At 47.2% G+C, this 27,627-nt stretch overlaps 11 protein-coding genes across 11 annotated transcripts; 6 read left to right on the top strand and 5 right to left on the bottom strand.

Annotated features, from left to right (window-relative positions):
- Positions 1-925: 925 nt before the first annotated feature.
- Positions 926-2,362, top strand: I302_104070 (uncharacterized protein; the record flags this gene model as incomplete). Its single annotated transcript, XM_019189433.1, has 3 exons — positions 926-991; positions 1,160-1,416; positions 1,621-2,362. The coding sequence occupies 3 exons, from the start codon at positions 926-928 to the stop codon at positions 2,360-2,362; spliced, it is 1,065 nt and encodes a 354-aa protein (XP_019048995.1).
- A 457-nt stretch (positions 2,363-2,819) lies between these two features.
- On the bottom strand, positions 2,820-4,547 carry I302_104069 (uncharacterized protein; the record flags this gene model as incomplete). Its single annotated transcript, XM_019189432.1, has 8 exons — positions 2,820-2,954; positions 3,052-3,362; positions 3,487-3,511; positions 3,577-3,691; positions 3,777-3,928; positions 4,050-4,127; positions 4,202-4,353; positions 4,418-4,547. 8 exons carry the CDS (start codon positions 4,545-4,547, stop codon positions 2,820-2,822), a joined length of 1,098 nt encoding a protein of 365 aa, XP_019048994.1.
- A 336-nt stretch (positions 4,548-4,883) lies between these two features.
- I302_104068 (uncharacterized protein) lies at positions 4,884-7,528 on the top strand (the record flags this gene model as incomplete). The annotated part of the gene is made up of 2 exons (XM_019189431.1): positions 4,884-5,016; positions 5,151-7,528. 2 exons carry the CDS (start codon positions 4,884-4,886, stop codon positions 7,526-7,528), a joined length of 2,511 nt encoding a protein of 836 aa, XP_019048993.1.
- A 385-nt stretch (positions 7,529-7,913) lies between these two features.
- I302_104067 (uncharacterized protein) lies at positions 7,914-9,425 on the top strand (the record flags this gene model as incomplete). Its single annotated transcript, XM_065869791.1, has 10 exons — positions 7,914-7,956; positions 8,089-8,111; positions 8,193-8,235; positions 8,427-8,493; positions 8,576-8,589; positions 8,663-8,697; positions 8,763-8,870; positions 9,000-9,159; positions 9,250-9,327; positions 9,397-9,425. 10 exons carry the CDS (start codon positions 7,914-7,916, stop codon positions 9,423-9,425), a joined length of 600 nt encoding a protein of 199 aa, XP_065725863.1.
- Positions 9,426-9,866: 441 nt separating this feature from the next.
- Positions 9,867-11,718, bottom strand: I302_104066 (uncharacterized protein; the record flags this gene model as incomplete). The annotated part of the gene is made up of 9 exons (XM_065869790.1): positions 9,867-9,912; positions 9,995-10,163; positions 10,273-10,443; positions 10,525-10,580; positions 10,742-10,942; positions 11,053-11,155; positions 11,229-11,392; positions 11,574-11,613; positions 11,682-11,718. The coding sequence occupies 9 exons, from the start codon at positions 11,716-11,718 to the stop codon at positions 9,867-9,869; spliced, it is 987 nt and encodes a 328-aa protein (XP_065725862.1).
- A 628-nt stretch (positions 11,719-12,346) lies between these two features.
- On the top strand, positions 12,347-14,960 carry I302_104065 (uncharacterized protein; the record flags this gene model as incomplete). The annotated part of the gene is made up of 10 exons (XM_065869789.1): positions 12,347-12,368; positions 12,452-12,518; positions 12,577-12,648; positions 12,711-12,932; positions 12,998-13,409; positions 13,500-13,680; positions 13,763-13,949; positions 14,029-14,303; positions 14,388-14,752; positions 14,832-14,960. 10 exons carry the CDS (start codon positions 12,347-12,349, stop codon positions 14,958-14,960), a joined length of 1,932 nt encoding a protein of 643 aa, XP_065725861.1.
- A 362-nt stretch (positions 14,961-15,322) lies between these two features.
- Positions 15,323-16,030, bottom strand: I302_104064 (uncharacterized protein; the record flags this gene model as incomplete). Its single annotated transcript, XM_019189427.1, has 6 exons — positions 15,323-15,427; positions 15,512-15,518; positions 15,602-15,625; positions 15,723-15,773; positions 15,880-15,925; positions 16,024-16,030. The coding sequence occupies 6 exons, from the start codon at positions 16,028-16,030 to the stop codon at positions 15,323-15,325; spliced, it is 240 nt and encodes a 79-aa protein (XP_019048989.1).
- A 507-nt stretch (positions 16,031-16,537) lies between these two features.
- I302_104063 (uncharacterized protein) lies at positions 16,538-18,010 on the bottom strand (the record flags this gene model as incomplete). The annotated part of the gene is made up of 6 exons (XM_065869788.1): positions 16,538-16,709; positions 16,785-16,975; positions 17,051-17,085; positions 17,160-17,250; positions 17,324-17,595; positions 17,665-18,010. 6 exons carry the CDS (start codon positions 18,008-18,010, stop codon positions 16,538-16,540), a joined length of 1,107 nt encoding a protein of 368 aa, XP_065725860.1.
- A 573-nt stretch (positions 18,011-18,583) lies between these two features.
- I302_104062 (uncharacterized protein) lies at positions 18,584-21,597 on the top strand (the record flags this gene model as incomplete). Its single annotated transcript, XM_019189425.1, has 10 exons — positions 18,584-18,820; positions 18,879-19,149; positions 19,215-19,366; positions 19,436-19,777; positions 19,852-19,979; positions 20,052-20,242; positions 20,300-20,421; positions 20,519-20,918; positions 21,019-21,399; positions 21,482-21,597. The coding sequence occupies 10 exons, from the start codon at positions 18,584-18,586 to the stop codon at positions 21,595-21,597; spliced, it is 2,340 nt and encodes a 779-aa protein (XP_019048987.1).
- Positions 21,598-21,960: 363 nt separating this feature from the next.
- Positions 21,961-22,993, bottom strand: I302_104061 (uncharacterized protein; the record flags this gene model as incomplete). The annotated part of the gene is made up of 3 exons (XM_019189424.1): positions 21,961-22,401; positions 22,518-22,676; positions 22,739-22,993. 3 exons carry the CDS (start codon positions 22,991-22,993, stop codon positions 21,961-21,963), a joined length of 855 nt encoding a protein of 284 aa, XP_019048986.1.
- A 2,066-nt stretch (positions 22,994-25,059) lies between these two features.
- I302_104060 (uncharacterized protein) lies at positions 25,060-27,611 on the top strand (the record flags this gene model as incomplete). Its single annotated transcript, XM_019189423.1, has 2 exons — positions 25,060-27,452; positions 27,518-27,611. The coding sequence occupies 2 exons, from the start codon at positions 25,060-25,062 to the stop codon at positions 27,609-27,611; spliced, it is 2,487 nt and encodes an 828-aa protein (XP_019048985.1).
- Between the last annotated feature and the right edge of the window lie 16 nt (positions 27,612-27,627).

Raw genomic sequence — 27,627 nt, 5'->3', positions numbered from 1 at the left:
TATATGTGTTTCTGTTCCTCGATTGCACACAAGAGCAAAGGCCTGTGCTCGTGCTAGATGAAATTTCGATAAACTCCGATCAAATTTTGTGAGATTCTTTGGTTGATGTCGGTGAAAAAGGCGATATGATTTTAATGCTCATACCGCCCGCATACGCCGAATCCTACAAGAATGATGAGGATGATGATGATGATAGAGTACCACCTAGTCTTAGATACTGTATTCATAATCACATCCACCTTCAAATATAGTTTGGTCAGAATGCAGCTCGTACTATCCAGTACTGTATCATGGCTACCCCTCTGGCTTGATATATTGATGTCACCCTCGCCCTGATATGCCCCTCTACCTCACCTTTGAGGGATCCCTTTGATTCGGTCGGTGACCATGTTGTGCTGTGCGTGGAAATCTAGACCGCTAGTGTTTCGACAATGCGATTGGAAAAGAAAAAAGAGAAATTTTAGGAGAGATGGAGTACGTCATGTTGACTGGATTATGTACCGTAGGTTACAGCTACAGCTAGTCAGATTTTGATCTGACAATTTTTGTTATCATTCTTATTGTTCTTGTCTTTTCGATTGATGGGCTGATGGTTCGATGGGTTGATGTGCACCTATCATCGCTAGAGTAGGTGTATTCCTTTGTGGCTTACGAGTAGCACCGAGCGTAGGATAGATCATTCCACTCTCACGATCGATCGATCGGACTAGATCATCATTGAATCATCATAGATACCTCATCCCTATCGCATTTCCATCATTGTTCCGTCTTCAACCCACCTCGATGAACACCTTCATCCTATATTATCTCAACGCACCCACAAATACTACCGCTGAACCTACGCGGGTTCTATCGGAATACTTTCTTTGAACTACAAATGAAGATCAAGGTAACAATGGACGAAGAGTATCAACCTTAATGAGGGATGTGGGCCTGCTTCCCATGTGTGGTCCTGTGGAAATGGGGTAGAAATAGACTATCAAAGACGGATGTGAGTACATACTCCTTCATCGATTCACCACTGTTCTAAGAAAAGTTATGGCAGAACAAATTGCCGTAATTTGAACGATAGTCTCCATTCAGTGGCGATGACCTAATAATCGATAACAATAAGATAACGCCCCGCGAACCTGCTGACTCATCATATTCATATCCACAGCCCGAACATGAACCCCTTTTCCCCGCCCCATCTACCATCCTAACAGCCCCCACCAAAAAACAACGCCCCAACCTATCCAACCTCCATTCGTCATCGCATTCGTCATCCCTTCCTGGGCTGTTCAATTCCGAGCCTGCCTCACCTACAAAATCGACGGGGTATGGATACTTCGGGGAAGGTAAGAGGAATGGAAGTGCGTCGAAATTGAGTGAGGAGGGGAGGGAGAGGTTGGGGAGTATCTCTAGGGCTTATGGGGGGTGAGTATAGTTCAGACAATCTTCTGTATGAGGAACTCTTCTTTCAGAGTACTCCTCTTAAACATCTTCCATTGTCCGACATGTCTTGAGCAGATCAAACCCACTTCTCTCATTGACCATGACACAGCCCGCTTACTCTATCTAACTCTATTCAAAGAAACAGAAACACAAATTCACAATGCTAATCTCACATCCCCTACATAGCCGAATGCAACCCCTCAACCCCCTCCCACCTTCCATTCCATCCACACCCTCCCTCCCCTCAACCCCACATCAAACCCAAAACGGCCACAGCCACAGCCACGTCCCTACCATCCGCCCCCTCTCAGCATTGACACCACTCCAACAGCAACAAACCAAATCATCCCCCACATCACCTTATCGACCGTCCGTACCCAACCTCGGTCGGTCTTCTTCCGAACCGAGGGACCTCAGTGAGATGGGATTGGGATTGGGAATGGAACAGTTCGCACCGCATCAAATACCGGGGTTTGGGAGTATTACTGTTGGAAGGGGTGGGAGCAGGGGACGGAAGAGGAGTGCGACCACCTCTGCTGCGAGGCTGGCTCCTCCTTTGGCATTGGATGTCCATGAAGAACGGGGAGGGAGAAGGGGAAGAAGTCCAGGGCCTGCATTGTACGCTCAAGATGGATTTGATCCCTCCGGTACTGGTCTCACGCAAGGAATAGAGGAAGTGGAGAGGGAAGAGAGGTATATCCCGGTTGGAAGGAGTCTATCTCACCCTGAGCTCACGTTTGTTGCTGCCAATGAACCAAACCCGAATCAAGAGGAGGGCACTGGGTTTGGGTCTAAGACTGGGACGGCAAGTGAAGAAGTGGTGGCGAAGAGGGAGCTGGGATTAAGGGGGCTGAACAGTCATGGTCATAGAGGTGGGGAGAGGGGTAGAGGGAGAAGGGCAGGTGCGAAGAGGATACGGTCAGATTAGAGTAACCTCATAACACGACAAGAAAGTGGAATGGATCGCTCCCGTGAGATAAAAAGAAGCTGTAGAAAATGTACAAATACAGTAGTCGTTCATTCTTTATAGTCACATTATGTAGCTACCTTCGCATTACAATTTCAACACCTCTTTACGATCATCACCACTCAACATAGATGTCAAGTAACAGCATCAATCTTGGACCGAGGCAGTCGATTCAACATGAAGACGAGAAACCCTCAGGTGAATACCGAAAGAATGAAAAATGATGAACGAAGAATCGAGTACAAATGTGAAACCTGATTATATATTCGTAAATGTCATATGCATAATTTGTACATACTATAATTTGTACAGTACAATCGTTTCACTCGTTCAACTAAAGATTCACGACAACACTTGGATCAGTCGTTTCTGACCACCAACATCACTCTCCCGATCAGACAGACACAAAGCGTCGTATCTATCGTCTGCTCTTTCTTCTCTGAGTTGCTGATTGTTCTTCCTCATCGTCATCATCCTCAGCTTCATCATCCAGATATTGAGTCTCAGGAACCACGCTTCGTCTTCTAGAGGTTGAATCGACCTTCCAACCAGACTACACCAAGAGCGAGAAACATGATCAGCTGTCCTCCATTACTCGGAAGCCTCCACGCTGCCTATTAGAGTAGATCAATGAGACGAGAAGGACTCACAGGTCCAGCCTTATCGATAAACCCACTTTCCCCTCCCTCCCCTTCCTCATCTTCCAACTCATCATCCTCATCCGTATCTCCATCCCCATCCCCATCCTCACCTGCCCTGCTCTTCCCCTTCCCCTTCTGAGCTGCACTAGGCCTTTTCCTCTTCTTTCGTAATCCTCTGAAATCATCTTCCGCCCTCGATACTGCTTTCTCCCCTATGGGGGTGGGCTCGTATTCTGAGAATTTCGATTTGCATTCTGGGCAAGCTGGTCGTGGGAGTTTGAGGAGGGATGTATAGCAGTATGAGTGGAAGTGGGCTTCGCCTAGGGGTCAAAGAGAGATTTGTATCAGTAAGAAGGTGTCCGAGATTGGTGTAGTACTACCATAACTCAATCGAAACTGTGTCGAGGTTGTTGTTCGATTATTGATAGGAAAACTGTGGCTCACATCCTTCTTTCGAGCAACATACACCCTGTACAACAACATATCAGCTACAACCTCCCACTCAAAATCAGACATAAAAAAATTATAGCTCACATCCAGCATAACCCTCTTGCACTGCTTGCAATTCTGCATGTAATCTTCGAATTGCTGCTTCAGATACGTCTCCAACTCTGCTATTGCCCTGACGCCAAGGACGTATCTACGTCGCCTGTCGGAAGAAAATCAACTCAGCGAACTTCGTTGTAGTAAATCTGAATCTGCAGATTTTCTGGTAGGAGGCGCGATTTACCCACTTTGATCTCAATAACCATCCCCTCGAGCATAACGATTCCAATAACGATTCAGCTACATGTTTGGCCATAGTGCCTTCGAGTTCGGAGACGATGGAGGTAGCTTGATTATGCGATATAGAATTGGCAGGGTATGATTCGATTATCTCTTTGACCTGTTGAAAGCGTTCATGTTATTGAAGTCATCTCAGAAGGAAAGATAATGGGACTATTGATGATGGTTCGACAGCGAGGGTAGGGTAACATGATAAGAGGAGGTAGAAGAGTGATACACACCACTCTACGGTAATAGTCAATTTCCAAAGGTGTATAATCGGTAGCTTGCAATGCTACTTCTGATGGGTCCGTGTTTCTCTATAGACTCAAAACCAAACATCCACATCGTCAGCTTGCCCATAAGACCGAACCTCGATGGATAGCTGACTCACCAATACGACCCATGATTTCCCTGTTCCGCTCTGTTCCTGCCCCAACACCACCTCCATACCCAGATCATGCAATATATCCGAAACGTCCGTTATGAACGTTCGAAACCCCCTGAGGGTGGTATCGTGTAATGGTCTGAATGTATCATCGTGGGCTACGAAGTTCTATCAGCTAAAGTATGATCACATTATGCCCCAGTTAGTTGACTGGGAACCTACCCTGACATGCTCCCACTGCTCGTTTGTACATCTCCAAGGCTACGTCTTCCTTGATTGCTCTTCTGGATAACATCGATTGAATGAAGAGACGGTGGAGGTTGGTTGAGCGGACATGGTGGGTCTGACTCATCTCGAATGACTTTGTATCGCCTCTTTGGTAGTTGTACGATCTGAGCTGATGAGGTGATAGATTGGAAGAAGGAGGAGAACGAAGCAGGAAGGAAGGAAGAACAAGTCGTATTTGATCTTTTTATCTTTACGCGTCCGAGCTGCTCATGTTCGGGTAGTTGTAACATGTCACGTGATTTGACATGTAAACGGTCTGTGCCTGAACCCAGCAGATTTCAGAACCAATCTACAAGGACGAATAAAACGCACATCTATGCATCTATATATTCTACACATCTATACATGAGAGACTCGTTCATATCATTCCTATCATATTAGTACGGCTATACTGCCCATCATGTCAGACACAATCACCAAGAGACTCTATGTAGGAGGTATCACTCCCGCAATTACAACCACGCACATCAAAGAGAGGTTCTCCAGTTTCGGGGTAGTGAGCAATATCGAAGAGCTGGGACCAGATGCTTTGGGTGGGTGCGACCTCCTCTCTCCCTCTCTTTGCTTCTCTTCTCGCACGAGCTCTATGTTCCCCCCGCCTCTCCTCTCCCTCATCTCTCTCTTCTCTCTCCTACCACGTATCAATACTGATCCCTCACGTACACAGGTCAACCCCGCCCATTCACCTTCCTCACCATCTCCACGACCCCCGCTCAGCTGAAGAAATGCCTCAACATCCTCTCTGGCTCGTTCTGGCGCGGAACCCAACTCAAGCTCTCAGAGGCTAAACCGAACTATACCACTCGATATCCTCTTCCTCAACCTACGCCCGAAGAACGAAGAAAGACACTAGAGAAGAAGAGAAAGAGGGTCGAGTCGAAGAGAGGGGAAGATACAGGAAAATTAGCTCAGGATATCAGGCTCGTCACGCCCTATATAGCTGAGAAGAAGAAATTTTGGGTGGTCGGTGTGGATGGGAGGATGATTAGACCTTTGGCTTTAAGACCTTCGCATCCTATGGGTAGACCTTTGGTAGAAGATGTTAGAAATAAGGTTGAAGGTAATGACAAGAAGAGAATTAGGGGACCACCTGAGAGGTTGAGGAGGAGGGTGATCAACCCTGTTGCGTGGGGGTCTATCTATGTTACTGGAGATAGGCTTGTATCGACTCTGGAGGAGCGGGTTGAAGGACAGCATGAAGAGAGGGGTGAATGGGAGTATGAAGAATTGTCTGAAGATGAAATAGAAGAAGCAGAAGATGAAGATGGTAGATCCGTGATTGGGGTATGGAAGAGGAGGAATCAAGATGGCAAGGTGGTTGAGGAAAGTGTCGTGAAGGGGAAGAAGCGGAGGGTATCTGTTGAAGAGGATGAAGATCGGATGTTGGGAGGAGGGGAAGTGGATGAGGGATCACCATTGTTTGGAACCAGGGATCTGCAAGATAGAGAGGAATCGCCGTTGTTCCCTTCCCGAGGAGATGATGTGGAAGAAGAGAAATCGAGTACCGCAAAGGAAGGAGAAGGAGAGTCGTCGCCTCTCTTCCCTACCCGAGACGAAAGGGCGAAATCGACATCACCTCTTTTTCCAGCTAGACACGACGAGAACCATACCAACCAACCTTCATCGCCTCTTTTCCCTACTCGTGACATCGCCCACAAGTCTGCTGAGGGTAATCAAGAGGATCCCTCCTCACCTCTTTTCCCTACGCGTCCCACCGAGCCTGAGTTTATTCCGTCCGATGATAATGAGAGTGTCGATGCTCAACAACAACGACAACAGTCAAACTCGCCTCTTTTCCCTACCCGCTCACTCCCGCCGCAACCCGAATCTGAATCCAAATCACCCACACCTCCACCAACTGTCCAACCTCAACTCAAAGCCAGAACCCAACCAATACCTTCCCTCCCCTCCCAAATCCTCGCATCAGCCCGAGCCGAACGATCCTCAGCCTTAGGTGTCCTAGGCTCACTATTAGGTGATCTATCCCCTCCCGCGAAGCAGGAAAAAGTAGTTTGGGATGTGTATCCCGAATCTGACGAGGATGAAGAAGTGGAGTTCGGAAGAGGGGGAAGTGAATCTGCTGTCTCCGAGATTCCTGCTTTGGCTGGACAGGGGAAAGGGGAAGATGTGGTTGTGGGTTTGGCTAAAGAACCTGAGATGGATATTCCTGTCGATGCTGAGCCGGTAGATGGTGATTCCTCTTCCGGCTCAAATGATTCGAGTGGCTCGTCCAGTGAGGATGGAGAGGATGGGATGGATGTTGACCCTCCTGCTGGGAATGGTGGGAAAGAAAGCTCGAGTGGTAGTGGGAGTGGATCCAGCTCAAGTGGAAGTGGAAGTGGAAGTGGGGATGATGATGATTCGTCTGATTCTTCGTCTGATTCAGGCTCAGATAGCGAAGATACGTCTGAGGAAGAAGATTCTGAATCTGACTCTGAAGAGGAAGAAGAAGAAGAGAAAGACAAATCAACTGTACACCCCAAACCAGGCCTCAGAGATATGTTCGCGCCTACCACCTCATCAGCATTCAACTTCGCCTCCACCTCCGCCGCGCCATCCGGTGGATTCTCTCTTCTCGCGAACCTAGGCGAAGATATAGAGCTAGACGAAGATATGGATATCCCCCTTCCCTTTCCCTCGGTCGACGTGGAAACTCAGCAGAATCAGGAAGAGGAATTGGCCCCATTGCCACTCAATCAGTCAAGTGGAAGGGGCAAGATCAAATTCGACCCTTCCTCTTCTGATATTCCCTTGTTCTTCACTCTCCCCTCAGAGGCAGGGAGTGGTACGAGAAAGGGCGAATCGAGAAATCTGTACGATGAGTTGCATAGTGGTATACCGACTACCACTATCAACGAGTACGGAGAGGAGGAAGAGGGTGAGAATGTGGTGTTACCTGGGTTTAGTAGACAAGTGGGGGAGAATGATGAGTCTATGAAGAGTAAATGGGAGAATGAAAAGTTGGAGTTGACGCAGGGATGGAAGAAGAGGTTCAGGGAAGCTAGGAAATCCAAGAGGAGGAAGGGGGGTGAAGAGGTTGAATGAGTATTATCAATTATACATGGTGATATTATAATGAGTATGATGTTCATGATGCATCGCTTGCACTGAGATACTGTACTTACAATGGTACTCATTTCTCACAAACGAGGGGTCCTTTGGCGTACAGTAATAGTTGCGCACGGTTCGCCATGAGCCATGACCAATCAACATTACTCAAGTCGAGTCGACCATATGGTACAACTGGCATTTCTTCCTTTCCTCGTCTATCCTCATGATATGAATATCTACTCTTTCAATCTCTTTCTCTCTCATTCTTTTCTCCATTTTCTTTCTTTCTTTCTTTACCTATAATCTAACATTCCCATTTGTCTGTTACTTGTTCCGTCACATCGACAAAGCGCAACACCACAACCGCCACCTCCTCACCATGTCCAAAAGAGGCCTATCAATGGAAGAGAAGAAGACGAAGAGTGAGCTACTTGTCCCTTCCTGTTCCTTCCTTCTCTCCTTCTCAATGTTCCTGCGAATGCTTCTTCATCTCCATCCCGTAGGAATAGCAAGACGTGCCGGAGGTACATGCTGACATATAGTCGATTTGACAGTGCTAGAGATATTTCATGAGACGGTAAATCACTGCTCCGCAACACCATTCTTTTCCCCATGTTCCGGGGTGACTCGATGCTGAACATTCCTCCCATACTTACAGGCAGAGTTTTACTCCCTCAAAGACCTCGAGAAGATCGCTCCGAGTGAGTTGACCAACGATCATCGGTCTCTTCAGATTCGAGATGCTGATGTCAGCTCATTCGTGACTTGCATTCACGTTCAGAGTCTAAAGGAATAGGTAAGTCAGGCTGAAAGTTCCTTCCTTCCTTTCTGCTTTCTTTATTTCTCTAAGCTATCATCTTGGCTGTGACTGAATCCTGCTTTCACCTCCCAGTCGTTCAAAGTGTCAAGGAAGTACTCGATGATATAGTCAGTGATGGTTTCGTACAGATGGACAAGATGTGAGTGGTGCAAATCATCTTTCAATCCATTCTACGAACGAACAATCGCTCAGTCTTCTACTGTATCCTGGATAATTCATAGCGGGACTGGTAATTGTGAGTGAGCACATCAGCTACTCTAGCAGAGTGATTTCGATTTCAGCTGATCATCTGATGAGAAAATAAACAGACTTCTGGTCACTTCCCAGTGCAGCAGGTGCCACTGTGAGCTTGATGTCTTTCAAGGAAAATCTTGTCCTATTAACTGAGCAATTTTCGACTTTTCTTAGAAACAAGCTCTGCTCAGCAAGAACCAAAAAGAATTGGAAGCGCTAAACGCCAAGATCGAAGAGGTTAGTGGAGGAATTGAGGAAGCTGAAAAAGGAAGGGAGGATACAGTGAGTGGTGGCTGAACCGGATTATCATAATCATTATTCTTGGAAATGAATAGTGATTAAAGCAATTTCTCCTCACACTGACGTCGTGATCAGAAGTCAAAGTCGCTAATTCCTTTTTGCTCGTTGTAGCCCGAAAGACGAAAAATGCTTTCCACCCTCTCAGAGCTGCAAGAAACCTCTTCATCCCTCAAGAACGAATTATCCGCTTTTGGAGCAGCCGATCCAATCAAGTACGAGAAGAAATCCCAAGCTGTCAAAGTATGTAAGGATGCGGCTGTGCAATGGACCGGTAAGTAATACTCACCTATCAGCTTCAAGACCAACTCCGAGGAGAGAAGTGTCCAACGGAGAATCATAGCTGATAAAATGGCGTGCTTAGATAATACGATGATTCTGTTGAGTTACATTAGTGGGATTGGTAGTGAGATTGAACCGATTAAAGCTCAATTGGGTATTGGTAAGTCCAAGTCCACCACCATTCTTCTGGCATGGCACGATCTGTAGCTGATATCGATGTTTCGTATAGACGATGAATGGGAGGATCTCAAGACTTGAGTGGATGCCATCATCATCATCCTTCATGGATCAGGTCTGAGTATAACACGTTGGTTCCGGGTGATGTCTTTACTGGTATCGCATTTTAGGCTTTAATTTCACTTCTCTGTAGAGTATTGTGAATTAGCTCCCTTTCCTTCCGTCTGTACGTTCTACCTCTCATATCGTTCGCTCAATATGTTCAATGTGGGAAATGAAGTCATGCAGTGTATCTGAAGTTTCATCTTATCAGAGCGGAAGAGATAGTCATGACTGTATCAAAAAAAAGCACGATCACAATCTAACATCCCGCATCCCACATCCAGTACGAATGATAGTAAAAGACATAGTATGAAATTGGAATGGAATGATAATCTAACATATTGAGGTCAGGTTCATGTTCTGTGTTGTTGTCGTTTCTCCCATCTATCGTACATTTCCTCTCCACTTTTCCATCCCCATTTAGATGAACAATTCGTTAGGTCTAAACAAGGCTGATATCGATTCACTAAAAGTCATCATCCAAACAAATGAATTTCATCAGCGATCAGTCATTCCAATGTAGCATGAGAAGAAGGAATTAGACTGACCCGTTATGTGTCCTTCTGATACTTTCCGCAAGGACCGGGGCAATATCGATAATATCGATCTTATCGTTGGTAGCGTTGATTCGGTCGGTTTGATCGATCGAGTTGGTGACTATCAGTTTCTTTACGGGGAGATCACGGAGGTTTTCCATTGTGGTATCGGAGAGGAGACCTAGTACAAATATCAGTAAATGCAATTACCGTAATAGCATCATAATAAACAAGCCAGGTCATTCATATATGACTACGGATGTATGCTTGAAGGAAGAACAAAAACCCACCATGACTAATCAACGCGTACACCTCCTTAGCTCCATTCTCCCTCAACACGTCCGCAGCCAACCTAACCGTATGTCCCGTATCAATCATATCATCCACCAGAATCGCAACTTTCCCTTTAACGTTCCCGACGAGCAGTTCCATCTTCTCGACGAAATATGAGTCGTCGTTATCTGAGATGGAACCAGAGTCGGATCCGGTAGGTGTCGGTGGAACTGTGGGGAGAGTCATGGATGCTGCCATGTCTCGTTTACGTTTACGGTTGATGAGGGCAAAATCTAGGTTGAGGTGGTCGGCTAGGGCTGTTGCTCTGTGAAGTCGCTATTTTAGCATTGGTTCTTTGGCTTATTACAAAACATTCTAGGCATCAGGGAGGATGGGTATGGATATGAAAGACGTATATGAGAGATACAACCCAATGGTCTTTATGAAGGGGCTTAAAAGGTCATTCGCTGCAAGACATTTACCCACCTCTTGGCACCCCCCGCATCGGGACTGACAATAATAGCGTTCCTCCACCCGTCCACCTCCTGCTTGATGTATTGCACCATGCTGGGTTCGGAGAACAGGTTGTCAACGGGTATATCGAAGAACCCTTGGATCTGCGATGCGTGCAGGTCCATCGTTATGACGTGGTCTGCTCCTGCTACTGCGAGGAGGTTCGCGACGAGTCTGTTAGAGAAGATGTGGACAATCAGCAAGGGAAAGGCTTAATATAACCGAGGAGGTGAAGTAGTGGTAGAGCATGTGATCCGTTTGATATGAGGGACGTAATAACTCACTTGGCTGTAATGGGTGCTCTAGACTTGTCCTTCTTATCTTGTCGAGCATATGGATAACAGGGTATGACAGCTGTGATTCGCTTTGACGAAGCTGTCTTACAAGCTATAGAAGAACAATTGATATCAGCCCGAATCCCGGGACGTTCAGCGCCTCGTGCCAAGACCAACCGACTCACCTGAAATCATAATTAACAATTCCATCAGATGATCGTTGATATCTGGCGGAGAAGGAGATTGAAGGATGAAGACATCTTCGTCTCTGACCGAAGAGTGGATCTGAACGGATGTTTCGAGGGATAAGAATTTGGATACGTGGCATGGTGTCAGGGGGATACCGAGGCTGTCGAGGTGAAATTTGGTCAAATATGGGATGACGTGATTCCAGGAGGGTTGTCGTGTGAGCAGTGTGCGAAGTGAATATGTAAGTATGGGTTAGATGGAGTGGAAGATACAGTATATCAACGCAAATCCTATCATACATTTGGGTGTAGACAGAGAGAAACGGAATAAGGTTGACTCACCGAGCAGCTACAGCTTCTGCCAATCTAGGGTGGGAGTTACCTATCACACCATTATAGTATATCAGCTATATCCCGACTAATGGGCATAGCTGATTTGAGTATACATACCCGTGAGTAGCTTAATGGAGTTTCCAGTCTGGTGCATTGTTCTGTGCTTATACAAAAGAAGGGATGAAGAAAGGAATGCTGTTTAGGTGGTATAGGTGGGGCTTGGCTTTGAGTTGCTTTTTAACGTAAGCTGTTTGTTGGAGTTGGTGTTGTTTGAGTGATTCCTCTAATGAAAGAGTATTCTCTGATTCTGGTGGATATGATTGAGCTCGATGGCTACTTGGTGTTGGTGGTAGAGGGGGTGTCTGGCTATATATATGCCATTTGAGCTATGGATACGAGGTAAAATTATGTCGAATGAGAAATTGGTTTTTACAAGTTTCAAAGTATGTATGATGGCACTAGAAGCAGAGAGTGCGCTGGTCCCTCTAAATTCACTCAAAAACTTCGGTTCATCCGGCGGAAGGCGCCGACTTGTAGCTCGTCATACTACGAGTACAGTATCACTGTAATCTAATCGTTATCAGCCAGGTAACACAAACCAATCAAGTCCACGTCACTTCTAAATCCTCGTAAATCCGATACTCACTCTGTGATTTTCACCCTCTGTATATCACTTCACTATATTCGCGTATGAGATTCATTACTTGCCTCAAAATAGCAACTCTGCATCTCCTCACAGGTCAAATTCAGACAACCCACCGTTGAATTGAGGATCGCGCAAAATGGCTGCTACTCAATATGCCTGTGAGCTTCCCGACATCCCAGCGATGCCTCCTCGCTAGCTCACGCGGTGTACACTAGCTGACTTGACTTTTCTGCATGACCAGTTCGAGCGCAGAAAACTGCTGGTATAGCAGATGGACCTTCGTGGGAGGTGTCAAGTAGGATACCTGCGTGAGTGTCAGTTCTCAGCTGCAATCAGACTTGCCAAGCTGACTCGTAATCGTTGTAGCGACACCACAGCTGCACGATGTTACGCCCATTCGCCTGATGGAGAATGGTTCGCATATGCCGAAGGGTCAAAGTGAGTCAGCTGCCAAGCTCTATACTCGGCCATGCTCAAGCTGATGATTGACCTGACTTCAGTGTCCATGTCTTGCCCTCTTCGTCCACCTCATCCTCATCTACCATCACCATCAATCAGCCTAATGTCATCGCTCTAAGCTTCTCGCCGTTGTCCACCAACCTGTTTACCTTTGAAAGACCGGTCAAACAGGATAGCGGGGAGATGCACAGGAACGTTAAAGCGTGGGACGTGAAGACGGGAGATGAAGTCACTGGATGGCATTCGAAGCATATGGACGGATGGTAAGTCTCAGCTGTCTCGTCCCCAGGCCAAAATCCCAATGGCTCATTCTCCTGATGACTCGCAGGGAACCAATAATCACGTCCGACGAGTCTCACCTACTCCGTCCCCAGGCATCTGACATCTCCATATTCTCTCCTCCTCTCTCACCTAAACCCATCGTCCGAGTGCGGGTGGAAGGTGTGAAAGGGCTATTCCTATCTTCCCCTACGAGTTTGGCTGAGGGTGTCACTTCGTCTAAACCGATCCGTCCACATCAAGAACCAGCGGTGGCAATTTGGATAGGAGAGAAGAAGGGAGCTCCAGCCTCGGTCTCGTTGTACTCTCTATCAAGTCTGCTGGGCAAAGTTGCCACTTCAAATGGCGAGGCTAACGGAGAGGTGAAGACGGAAACTAGGGATTTGCCAAATACGATGGCTAGGAAGGCTTTCTATAAGGCTGATAAATTGCATGTGAAATGGAACAACGCTGGTACTCAGGTGAGCCTTGTTCTCTGCCCTCCCACCCATCCATACCTCGAGACAAGTCGAATATGGAACAGATACTGAATCAGTATGCTTTGCTTTTAGGCGCTCTTCTTAGCTCAATCAGATGTGGACGCAACTGGGAAGTCGTACTACGGAGAAACCAACCTCTACCTAGTGAGCTTGGATGGTTCGTTCGACGGATTGGTAGATCTAGATAAAGAAGGCCCGATATACGATTACACCTGGTCGCCCAACTCGCGGGAGTTCGTCGTCTGCTACGGATGTGAGTTTCTACTAATATTTAGCTACAAGTCCTTTGTAAATGAGAGTGAAGCTGATACATTACTCGTGCTTGTGCTTTCCAGATATGCCTGCCAGAGTACAGCTGTTTGACATGAAAGCCAAACCTGTGCATTCGTTCGGCTCTCAACATCGAAATTTCCTGTTGTACCAACCTCAGGGTAGATTGCTTCTGTCTGCTGGGTTTGGTAATTTGGCGGGTGGTGTGGATGTCTGGGATGTCAGTACGAGAAACAAGGTTGCAGAGTTCAAGTGAGCAGTTTGGCAATCGAGACGAACTCCTGCGAATCTGACCGTCTGAGATTATGACTGACGTGTGGTGGTTATTCAGAGCATCCAACTCATCTCATTGCGAATTCTCACCATGCGGTCAATACATCCTCACGGCTACTTTATCACCTCGTCTGAGAGTAGATAATGGAGTGAAGATCTGGTGGTGTGGCGGTCAATTACTGCATATCCAACCTGTCGAGGAACTCTACCAAGCTTCCTTCTCACCTCGTCTGGTGAAGGATATCCAACCGTTCCCACCTGTCGTGCCCAAGGCTCCTGAGCCTAATGAGAGTGTGGCAAAGTACGGCAAGAAGGGAGATACCACTAATGGATGTAAGTTCCTTCTCTTCAACGCCTTTATCCCTCTGTCCTGTGTCCCTCAGCAGAACTGATACCCCGATGGGACTGGTGGTATAGCCGAGTCCAAACCTGCTGGAGCATACAGACCGCCAGGAGCAAGAGGAACAGTCGCCTCTGATATATACTCACGAAGGGACGACGACAAGCCTTCTTCAGGAGCTTCAACGCCCACACCTATGTTCAGAGGTGGCAAACCCCCTGGAAGGTACATTCCCGGTGCGCCTCCACCCGGATCAGCACCTAGGGAAGCGCCAGTGGAAGATAAGAAAAAGAGAACGAGGAAGAGGGGCAAGGGTGAGAATGGAAATGTGACGGAGGACAAGGTTGAGAAGGTTGCGGAGGAGATTGCCAAGGTTGAGGTGAAAGATGAGGAAGGCGGAGATGAGGGGAATGCCAAGAAGATTAGGAATTTGACTAAGAAGGTGAGCTCGGTGCTGATGTTTCCCTCTCGACATGGATTATCTCGTCGGGGCGTAACTGAGTTTTGTGTTAACAATACAGCTCAAGGCTATTGAAGACCTCAAAGCTAGATTGGCCAATGGAGAGGTACTAGAGAGAACTCAGGTCAAGAAGATTGAATCTGAACATCAAGTCCGAGAGGAGATCGCATCTTTGGGAGGGAGTGCCTGATCATGCGTTAGATGATTAGAAGGTAGAAGTATATCAATCTACGTGAATCAGCATTATTCTCATTATCATGATTCATATACACATTCTTTCATCATTCATATGGAGTATCTTGTATCGTACATTTATGATGATTTTGATGCATTGCATAGTCATTGATTTCTTGCATTGCTCGTGACGGCAGAAAACGTCCTGGTAGGAATCTTCGAGTCAGTGATTGTCAGGTGTTGTTATGGACATTTGTCAGTGCTACCGTTCGGAATGACGACCACGATATAGTAGTAGTTTTACAAATTCATCCCAAGTGAATGAAATCCAAAGCGATCAAGTGATATGATGTATATATGCAATGTGATAGATCTGCGCTATTTCTTCTGCTGCTGGGCGTTCGCTTTCCTCTGTTCCGCCTTCTTATCGAACGAGGCTACTTCGCCTCGAGCCTCGGCTTCTGCTCGGGCTTTTGCTTTTGCCTATTTGTGTGTGGGTGTGGTGTATCAGCGAGGCGAGGGGTAAAGGTGATAGATAGGGGTGGACAGGGGTTGGGTATGACTTACGGCTTGTCTATGAAACACGAATAGAGATGGTTAGTCAATCGTAATATATCCTGATGAACTAATAGTTGTGATGGGCTGAGGGCAGCTCACTTCTCGGCGACTGCTTTTGCATCGCTAGTACAGATCACAGGCATTAGTATAAATACTTGACTATGAACACTTCTTGCAACGAGGAAGATCTGGTGAAAGACTTTTGAAAGACTCCACTCACGCTTCTCTCCTTGCTTGTGGACTTCCTGCTAGCTTCTTTCCCTTCGATGCTCTGAGTAACACCAATCCATCATCAGTATCAGTCTTGAATCTTACGATACCGTTATAGTCGAAGGACAGGGAAAGAAGGTGTACATGATGAAGTATGGAATACGCACTCCTCTTTGAGCTTCTTGGCTCGATCTCGTTCTCTCTGATCACCTCCTATAATACCCCATCCCAAAATTCACATGAGCTAATGTTCCACTCTATATCATTTATGCGAGTTTTCGTGTGTGATGCAAGGGAGGAGAGGGACGTACGGGTCATCTTGGGTGTTCACCTAATAGCACAGAATGATAATGCAATTAGCAGGTAACTCTCTAAGCATGTATAACGTGTAGAAGCCATCAGCTGATAAGGTAGGAGAAAAATCGACTCACTTGTTTCTCTTGATTTGGAGAAGAAGGACTACAAGAGGGGTGAAGTGATATAAGGAAGAAGGAGAAGACCTATCTGCTGCTCAGTGTTTGTTGGGTTCCTCCACTGCGCGAGGAGGTGTTTTTGACATTTCGTGGTTTTTTTTGGTGGCAAACTTATCAAAACCATGTGGCACCGTGATCAACCCATTGCCTTCTTGAGGGCTGACCTGTGACTTACGATCTATGGTCCTACTCTGATGACCTGCAAATCACGCTTTATACAGTCCAAAATAGTAATTTATGCATAACAAGGAGTATCATAACAAGTGACTTCTACCTCTCTATAGCTTCGAATCATCTCTCCTCCCTCTACAGAATATATTTAAGCAAGTTGTCAATCAACCGAACGACCTATCTAGGCATACGCCCCATTCAACCTCATCACAGCGTTTTTCTCCCCTATCATCTTTCTCAAAGCTATATATTGGCATATACAACCTACCACCACTAGGGAATGAAAGATCTGATGCGACGAAAAGTAAGTATCAAATTTGCCTGGATAGAGCTTCTCGGGGTATCTGGTTGCGCTGCGAATACAATTGGGTCACTATCTCAGTATGCTGTAAATATCCGAATATCAGCAGCGGGCTGAGAAGACTTACTATACACATGCACCGAGGATGTAGATCCCCCCAGCGGTGAATATCCAATCTACCGATATAGTCCTCTTGGCGTGGGCGTATCCTTCCGAAATTATGAGGTGCAAGATGGGGATGATGGTTGAACAGCCTAGGAATAGGAATGTGCAGGTTCGGAGGAGTCGACGTTTTCTGTATCGCTTTGAAAGGACGATCTGTAAATTTGTGCTGATTGTCAGTCCAGCTCACCAGTACTGTACGGTAGATGTAAAGGAGGTGGGCGGGCTCACGAAAGCTGATATGAGTCCGGTGATGAGAATCATTCCTACAGTACACATTGTATTGCTCCAGGTCAGCCATCACGTAATCTGATCATACTGACATTTGAAAAGTAATTACCAGAGTAGAGGATCTGATAGAGCTCTTGATGGTGGAAAGCATAGTGAATCACCGGTAAAATACTGCCCATCCCCAGGACGACTATCCCCGCCTACGAAAGAAGACCAATCAGAACGGCTTTGTCTCTTCTTTACAATGCATTAGAACAGGGCAGGGGCACTCACGTAGTCGCACCGATGGGCTCGACGCGATATCTTCGCAGAATGACAATTGAGGGTATGAAACGATGCGCTCATCCCCAGGCAGACCACACATGCCGTAAGATAGATGCTTAATGCAAATACATCACCCTGTTTCATCAAGACCATTCGAGAGGGATCGAGAAGTCGAGTTGACGATGATAGCGCTTGGATTATCGTATGGGCCAGGAAGATGATCATGAACATTATTGATCCGATGAGATGAGTGAGGATATTGAAAGTTTCGTTGTGCAGATCTACCCACCCCACCATTCCGATATCAGTAAGGAAAACATCACAAGGGGGTACAGAATAGAACAACTTACATCCGTATATACTATATATACATCCCCTAATGGACCCAAGGGCTTGTCGATACCCAGCGAGGATATGGGGATTATCCATCTGCCATCCGACGGACACCAGCGCCTCTTCGTAGGTGATGGTGAGTGGCGGTTTCTCCTCAAAGACCTCTCCGTCAAGCGCATGGTGGAGGTACGATTCGATATCTTTCGAATCCCATTGAAGGGGGTTCGAAATTGTGTGATAATCGGGAGACGATTCGCCAGAAGATGCTGAGGAGGTGAATGAGTCGTATGGCGAGGCGAGGTCTGACGAATCACGTTTCGCCGCTCTTCGGTGGAAGGAGGGCAGGAAGGGATTGGATGGCATTTTGAGATTCAGTGTGAGAGCGGATGGTCGATATTTATGGGATGTCATATTGTGTTGGTATGGCTCGAGATAAATATGAGTGGCAAGGGATGTGCACTTGATGTCAGAAGAGATAGTTGAGAGAAGTCAGACATAGCATTTCGCCCAAAAGCATCGTTTATATACCTTGCTGGTTACGTATCGACCAATTGACCAGTCCGTCTGGAATATCTCGAAATATAGTTCAGGGGATTACATGCTCCATGCCCCTCGATTGGATCCGCCTGAAGAACAAGGACGGCGGACTATAACTTCTGAATATAGTTCGAGATGCATACGTACTGCTTCGTACTGCATCCATCCATATCTTTTCCAAAAACAAAGTTCGGTTGTAATTTACGTAAAGATCTGTGGACCCATCTGTATCACGTGATTTGGGAGATGACCGGTTCAAAAAGTTGGAATACCAGTACGGTGGATGTGACCAGCAGGTATTGAGTATTTGTTGTAGTAAGTTCATGATAACTTGCATGTCATTCTCGTTGTTGTCTTGATTGCCTCATAGTCAGATCAATCATACAGACACGTAACAAGATGGCGCAGATAAAACGTTCCAAGATGAAGCTCAAGTCGAAATCTAACACTTCCTCTACCCAACCTCCCAAACCACGAGCCCGAATCGCGGCCAACGACCTGAAATGGAAGACAGTCAATACGTCCTCGTTCTCCGGTATAGACGGTGGAGGAGGGATGATGATGCTTGAGGAGCTGGATGATGTTGATATAGAGTGGGATGAAGGTGAGGGAGGGAGCAGGGTCGCTAGGTTTGTTGTGAGTCTGCTCATTCGTATGTCTGTGGTAGTCGAAGTAGCTGATCTCGTGTTGGTAGGCTACGGAGGGGAGCAAGAAGAAGGGGAAGGGCAAAGAGAAGGCTGTTGAGGAAGTAACTGAAGTTGTGGACGACCTCGACCAGGAGCCCCCGGAAGACAATGAGGAGGGCTCAGAGAAAGCAGATTCGGATGAGGAAATAGAACAAGAAGCAGAGGAAGAAGAATTTCCAGACTTCGCTGCTTTGGCTCAAGAAGATATCAACGCAGAGGATGACGAAGAGCATGACGATGGTGAGCTCGGAGAAGTCGAGGAGGAACCTTCGTTTGACAGTAAGCTTTGCGTCTCTCTCTTCTTGCCTTCGGAGCTAAGCATCAGCTTACATCGTACTGTACAGATGCCTTATTGCCAGAATGGCAGGACATCTCCTTACATACATCTCTGAAGAAAGCCTTCCTAGCTGCTGGGTATGTCAAACCCACCGAGATTCAGAAAAGAGCCATACCGGCAGGTATATCGGGAAGAGATGTAGTCGGAGTGGCTGAAACCGTAAGCCAACCTCAAACCCCGGCTCAAACCATGGAGCACACTTCAAGTTGACATATGCACCACACATAGGGATCCGGTAAAACTCTTGCCTACTCGCTTCCCATCCTCTCTCATCTCCTTCGAACACCTCTCCCCTCATCTAAGAAGAGAAACCTTAGTGGCTTGATCTTATGTCCCACGAGAGAGCTCGCCCTTCAGGTGGTAGATCATCTAAACGCTTTACTCAAACATACCCTCAATACTGCTGTCGAAGACGAGGATGAAGGGACATCAAAACCCAAGGGACCACCTCGAATCAGTATTGGAAGTGTTGTTGGTGGGCTTTCCGCTCATAAGCAGAAGAGAATTCTTGATAGAGGGTGCGATATCCTGGTCGCCACGCCTGGTAGATTGTGGGATTTGATCAAAGCGGTATGTCCATTTCCCATCAGCTGACTCCGTGCTCGTGCGGTATATAGAAGCTGATCATGCGATTTTGTGTATAGGATGACGATCTAGCTAGTGGAATCAGAACATTACGATTCTTGGTAATTGACGAAGCGGATAGGATGATTGAGAATGGGCATTTCGCGGAATTGGAAAATATCGTTCGATTGACCCAACGAACTGGAGCGTGAGTACACACAGTCCCAGTCTCACTGATTCGCATGGAGTTCTTCAGCTAAGATTGATGTGATGGGTACAGTGCAACCCAAGGGCCGGATGATGATGATCCCGTCTTCGCCCAAATGTCAACATTGCTCGAAGACGCTGAAGCCAGGGATGATATGCAGACATTCGTCTTCTCAGCTACGTTGTCCAAAGATCTACAGCAGAATCTCAAGAGGAGGCAAAAGTTCGGTGGAAAGGGGAAGGGAAAGAGGAGTTCCACGTTGGGTACGTTCAGTGAACCCATGCACGTTGAGTCCAACAGCTGATGCCGAAGGTTCGCAGAGGATCTCGTGGACAAGTTGGATTTCAGAGATGCCAAACCTGAAGTTATCGATCTCAGTCCTGAGGGTGGGGTAGTGTCTACTCTGAGGGAGAGTATGATCGAGTGTGTGGTCTCTGATAAGGTGGGTGAACTCTTGCATGTATCTCTCAGATCAACTGGTGGACCAACAGATTGATCTGTGCACTGTAGGCGCAGCTGATCAATTGGAATTATAATAGGACCTATATCTATACTACTTCCTCCTTCGATATCCCGGTCGATCGCTTGTCTTTGTCGGCTCCATAGACGGTATTCGAAGACTTATCCCCTTATTCACACTACTGCAACTCCCCATATTCCCCTTACATTCCCAACTCCAGCAGAAACAGCGATTAAAGAACCTAGACAGGTTCAAGTCCACCAAGAATGGGATTCTAATAGCTACCGACGTAGCTGCAAGAGGATTGGATATACCGCAAGTGGACCATGTGATACACTTCAACCTCCCCCGAACGGCTGATGCGTACATCCATCGAAGTGGTAGAACGGCGAGAGCCAAGAATGAGGGATTTGCGCTGCAGCTTTGTAGTCCCGAGGATAAGGGGGTTCAGAGGGCTTTGATGAAGAGTCTGGGCAGGAGTGAGTGTCGTCGAGTATACCCGCTTCATCTCCCTTCCGATTGACGACATGGCGTGAGGCAATATAGCTCAGCACTGATATCTTGCTTTGACCATATTAGCCCACGAATTACCCGAACTACCAATCGAGAGTGGATTCCTCCCTTCCCTCAGAGAACGAATCAGAGTAGCACGCGAGATCGAAAAGGCGGAACATTCCAAATCCAAGGCCACGCACGATAAGAATTGGTTACTCGAAACTGCGGAATTGATGGATCTAGATATAGATCCTGATCTACTTTCTGATGATGAGGATAATGATCCGGATTTACCATATACGAAAAAGCAGAAATCCAAAAAAGGGGTGAAGAGGGTCGATGTGAGGAGTTTGAAAGAGGAGCTTAGGGTTTTATTGAGTGAGAAATTGTTGGCGAGGGGGATAAGCGCGAGGTATCCTACGAGTGGGAGTAAGATTATTGTGGATGATTTGTTGAGGGAGACTGGTGAGTGACATCTTCGAGGTTACGATGAATTGTGATAGGAACGGCTCTCAGCTTGTGAGTTCCTGGTTTGTTTGTCTTGCAGGCCACGCAACATTGCTTGGTGCGGGTACGCAGAAAGCTTATGATGAAGTGGAGAAGGTCAAGGGGAAGAGGAAATTGGGTCAGAGGAGAGTGGTGAATAAGAAGAGGAAGATGTAGTCTGATATATTGCTGGGAATGACCGAGTTCCTTCTTTCCCCCTTGTACGGGTTTTACTTGAGATTTTGTACGTCATGAGGTGTCTAGTACATGCGGAAGTATCGCTCTTGAACGGTCAACGTAGTATGAGAGGGAGACTTGCGATTTATGTCATACATGTGTCGTACGATGTCTCATTGAAGTATCTTCACTGACTATACAAAGTTGTTCATCTGATATTACCCCTCTACAACTATCATCATGTGACACTGTCCCTCTAATCCTGAATTTCCTCATAGATAATAGTATTATACCACGATGTGGTCTCCGTTTCATTCGGACGTTGACCAAGCGCCCTTTCATCCCGACCCGCTCCTCTTCTCATTAAGTTGGACCATAATCAATCGAATCCAACGTTGGATAAACCCCCTGAGAGGCAGATAATAACGCCGAAATGGACTCATATGCTGCATCTGCGCTCGCCGCGGTATTCTGGTCCATCATCGTATTGACCTGACTCTGACTACCTGTCGTCTCAAGATGTGGATGAGGTATCTGATCTTGCGCTTGTGGTTGATCGTTCACCGAAGAATGCTGAGGAGGCTGAGGGACGGATGATCCGGACAATTGGGGATCTATGGGCTGAGACGGAGGAGGAGCAGGATGACTGGTGGTTGTTTCAGGCGCGTGCGGGTTGAAAGGCTTGAAATTTGGGTCATTCGGATCCCCGGCGGGAGGGTTGGGCTGGGAGGGGGTCAAGCATGGATAGCGGAAGGGTGTTAGACCGACGGGATAGAGGGGGAAGTAAGGGAATATACCGGATGACTGATGGACGAGAGAAGATACAGTCAGCGTAAAGTATCAAAACAACAGAGTATGAGGAGATATTGTGAGATGACGATTATCTGGCTTATGATCTTGATCTACAACCCAGGACTCACCTTTCTCTTCGCAGGAGTAGCGGCAGACGCAGAATCCTCTACTCCAGGTATCGACGGTCTTCGAGTTCCCCCTTCTGATCGAGAGGTTCCCCCAGCCGTTTCATGCTGCGCAGCGGAAGGTTTCGACCGTTTAGTAGGTGACGATCTCCTAGCGCGTTTCTGAGCAGGTCATATAAGCCTACGTCACTTGTCATACATGATTCAGAAGCAAGACGACCCACAGAACTACTAGGACCCCAATATCCATTCAGGTTCTCCTCCTCTCCTCTAGCTGGCTCTCCCCCCTCCAAACCAGATGGAGCAGTCTCGATCTGAGCATTAGAGCGTCGGGTCACCCTTGGACTGGTGGATGTAGATGTCGAAGGTCCACTTGCTCTGGTTTTTCGCTTGGTACCACCCGTTTTTGATGTCGGGCTAGTAGCTGATGGTAATTGTTGTAAGGATGGATCTATGGGTATATCTGCTGAGGATGACATGACTGGTGTTTGATTATGTGGTATATATGAACACGAGGAGAGCGAGGAGGGATGAGATGATCAAGATAGAAATGCGGGGAACAGAGTGGGGGTGGGGCCAATTCATCAGTCGATATCAACATCACTTCACTCAATCTGAGATACTTGGACCTCTTTTACGTAAGAATTGTTCAGCGAGCATACATGTAACAACGCTTTGACCGCTTATTCCCGGTGACTGTGGCACATATTATACGTCATACTCATACCATCCCAACCGACGTGCCTGCTTTCTTTTTCGCTCTTGTTGTGTTCTTTCACCTGGAATCAGAGATGTAAACAAACCAACAAGACACGAAAAATATGAAACGAAACATCTAATTCCAATCAGCATTCACTCCAAGCTGCATTGAATTGTTTCATTGATCGTTACACATCCTGTATGGTGGTCAAGCGGACCTCCCCTTCTTACATTCAGATGGACATCGATACATTGTTCTCGATACTATGTTACAGTTTTCAATAGACAATGTCGGATGGTCATCTTGACCGCCTTCGGAGCGGACTAGCTCCAATGCAATTGTTTGTCTCTGTCTGTCTGGCTCAAGAGTGAGAATGACGTCTCAGCACACCTTTCCCTGACTGTCCGTAAAGCTCTATGGTGTCTCAGGGATGTCGAGTTGGTCTGGCTTCGGAAAACTTAGATCGGCAGGGACAAAGAGTAAACATTCCATCGGATGGAATCATCATTTTCCGTTTGAACCCAACCCACGTTACCATACTCCTTCGATGGTTCCGATCCGATCACATTTGAAAAAGTAAACAAGTCAGAATCTCTTCCGCAAGCATTGAAAAGGGATACATAGATAAAAAGGGTATTCAGAATTTGAGTTCTCTCGAGAAGAGATTGATTATTGAACCTCTTTCGAGAATCGGCACATAAGGATATGATACCGTGTACTTCCCTCGGGATGACCAACCCTTTGCATGTAAAGTTGAGCTCGTAGTTACTCCGAGATGAAAGTGAGCAACTAGAATTCAATCCAATCCAGTACGTAAGATCTTCTAATCAGGTGAAGTCGTGAATGATTTTACTTTGACTGCGAGGTACACACGCCAAAACATTTGATTACGCAGAGGCGAATGGGTAACATCGGTATCGTGATCGCTTGTTACCATCATCCTATCTTTCATCTTCATCTTATCCATCATTGCTACCATCCATATCTACCTGTTGATCTCAACGCCATCATCGACCCACTACTATACCCTCGAAACATACAACACACACTCTTTTGGAAACTACAATCTTACCAGAAATAAAGCTAGGACTATCGGTTAAAATCGTCAAAACTCGATTTTCGACATAAACAAACCAGATGCCTAATCATTCAGTCATTCATTCATAAAACTACACAACCCCTCACGTTCATTTATACAACCACGCTCTTTACTCAGACAACACCGATCTCACCCTCACCTAGTTCTCAAAAGGACTTCGCTCCACTGTTTCACCTCGTCATACTCGAACTCCTGAAGAATTGTAATCTCGTCCACTCCAGATCATCCTCCTGTTTCACCTCTAATTGGGAGGTCACTATCTTTCCTCTCTCTCCTTCTATCATTCCAACTGGACCAGACTCGAAGCCACTCATCCACCGATAAATTCCTCCTGTGTATATTCCCCTTTTGACCAATCGACAATCTCAACTTGACTACGTGATCGACGAGACAAACAAGTCACACTTCACGCGAGACCATCGAGGAAAACAGTCATCGTCACCTGGATATATACATATTGAAAGGCTGGGTCTACATTGACCCTCCTCTCTCCAGCCCTTCTTGCCTAGCTTGATTTCCAAATACAACCATTTGCTAGGAGGAAGATAGATATCGGTGTCAGTGCGTTTGTTCTATCTGGTTTAGGTGAGTAACCCTTTCTTCAATAGTAACGACGTGCACACACAAAACACCCTGATCCCTTTGACACAACCACGCACTGATACCGATACTGATCATTGCTTGATTCATACCCATACTATTACCACGATCAAAATGTACACAGATTATCATACAGCTTGTCCATCATGTCATCTCCCATCGCCCCTCCATCCTTTGGGGAGATCTTCGACACCGTCCAAGGAACACCTCAGATCCTCTCATCTCCCGTCCAATCCGCCTTCCCCCACTTCGACCCCACCTCACCTTTCAACACCATCAGAAAGACACCCAATGATCGTGGACTCAGGCGAATGCGCACCGAGGGATTCCTTATCTCACCAATGACCTCCATGCATGCTCAATCGGGTATACATTCCCTCCAATCTGGAAGCTCGTTTGTGATCCCCGATCATCGAACACGGACACCTACCCTCGGTTTCAGACCTGTATCTGTCGCTCCGACTCCTGTGAGGATAGCCAACGCGAATTGGAATGGGATGGACTTCAACGGGCTCAACGCAGAGGATATCGATCTCAGTGCTTTCGAAGATGGGATCCAGTTCGGTTCACCCTCCAAAATACCTCAGTCGGAGGATGTGTCAACCCCGCTTATGGTCGCTATGCCCGACCCCACTCCCGTTCAGTCCCCTACTGTCCCTCGAAGTGCCAAGAAGTCAAGGGTCTTATCTGGTTTAGGTACCCCTTCTGGTGCACATCGACCAACGAAGAGGATAAGGCAAGCAACATATGATGCCAATACAATGCCATTATCCCCATCAGCTTCACGCAGAAGGACAGGCGAACCTTCGACATCCCTCACCACCAGCGTTCCCCTATCACGAGCTGTCTCCTCATCCTCCATCCACCTTGGTCCTTCTCAGCTGTATCAACAAGACAGAAACGTCTCCGCGTCTTCAGCCATGACAGCGTCCACTTCCTTTGAAATCATGTCACCTACCTTGCAATCTTTCCCCGAAGTCTACCCTCCTGTACCTGCTTCCACCAGCTTACCAGAGCTCATGCCATCGCGTTCTCAGCTGCCTAGTCCCACGCTTCCCGGTGGCGGTTCTCCCATCTGTACTCCTCAACAGCCTGCTGGTCTGTTCTACACCTCGCCAGAACAGGATCAAGGGGCGTTTGGACCGAACGAGGTTCAGGGTGATATGACTTTGATGTCGCAAGTGACATCCGTCATGCCACCTTCCACATCAATGATGTCCATCGCCTCTTTCCCGAGCAACCAAGGATACCGACAGAACACTTTGACGACCATCGTGGAGACCCCCATGATGGCTCAAGAAGGAATGACTTTCAGTGCGCCTTCTTCATCTCAATTACCTACCCAGCCTATCCTCCCTCCTCAACCTCAATTCCAACAGATGGAATACCCGCCTGTACCAGGCATGACCATGAACTACCAACCTGGTCTTCCCACCATTACTCAACCTATGGATATCCAAGCGTGGTCTGCACAAACTTATTCCGCCCAACCTCAAATCTTCAACTTTCAATCTGGCCCACCCCCCGCTCCAGGTCATGGACTAAGTATGTCTCAACATCATCCTCATCACCCTCCTGGTCCCCAGCGACACGCTTCCACCTCATTCCTCAACTACCAAATGCGTTCGAACGAGATACCCGTTTTCCCCTCAGCACCTCGGTCGGTGTCAGCACCCTTCGTCCACACCATGGCTAATGTCCCTCCCCCGCCTCCCGTCCCGATGGCTCACTCGCTATCACAAGGAGGACTCTTCGGTCCACTCGCAGTAGCTGGCCCAAGTGAACCCATGAGTGACAACCAACAAGGCTGGACGCAATCTACACCTATCAGTCCAGAGACCCCAAGAAAGAGGCAACAGTACCCTCCGATTGGCAAGCGATTGAAACCTGGTCCCAAGCCTAAGCCCAAGACACCCAAGAAGGGTAAAGGCAGTACCTCGTCACCCGAAGAAGGGCTCATCAACCCCGCACTTCTAGCTGGACCTCCTGAACCTCTGCCGAAGATGGAACACCAATCTCAGCCTATGATGTTGACCTCGAGAGAACCTTCACCCAAACCTTCCTTGATATTTGGACCTGATCTCTCGTCTGTGTCAATGATGCAACGGACCCTATCCGGCACCGAGCTCGGCTCCAACCCCGCTTTACTGGCTCAGCTACCTGGTCAACCGCAATTGGTCATCCAACCTCCTCGGACCTCCTTCTCCGCCGGATCAGCCAGTGGAGGTGGGAATGGTGACGCTGCTGGCAACGGACCCGCAGGATTACCTCGAGCATTCCTAGAGAAGTTATACACCACTTTCTTGACTCTCGATGGATCGGTGACTGGACAACCGGTAAAACGGTTCAAATGCCTGATCGAAGGATGTGAGAGGCATTTTCCGAGGAAATCAGCTATCCACTCTCACATCCAGACTCACTTGGAGGATAAACCATACGTTTGCAATACGGATGATTGTCATGCTGCTTTCGTGAGGCAACATGACCTCAGGAGGCACATGAGGATACATAGCGGGACGAAACCTTTCCCTTGTCCTTGGTGAGTTATCCCTCGTCCGGATTGTAATACGGAACGATTGCTGATGCTTCTTGTTGGGTCGATAGTGGGAAAGGTTTTGCAAGAGGCGATGCTCTCATGCGACATCGACAGAGAGGTATATGCAGTGGCTCGCTCGTTCCTCGACGAGACGAGATGTAGACCCCGCGGTATTGGC

The sequence above is a fragment of the Kwoniella bestiolae genome, chromosome 2, assembly GCF_000512585.2.
Source record: "Kwoniella bestiolae CBS 10118 chromosome 2, complete sequence".
In the NCBI taxonomy this organism is placed as follows: domain Eukaryota; kingdom Fungi; phylum Basidiomycota; class Tremellomycetes; order Tremellales; family Cryptococcaceae; genus Kwoniella; species Kwoniella bestiolae.
Note: the sequence above shows the minus strand (reverse complement) of the source record. Positions and strands in the feature narration are given on the sequence as shown.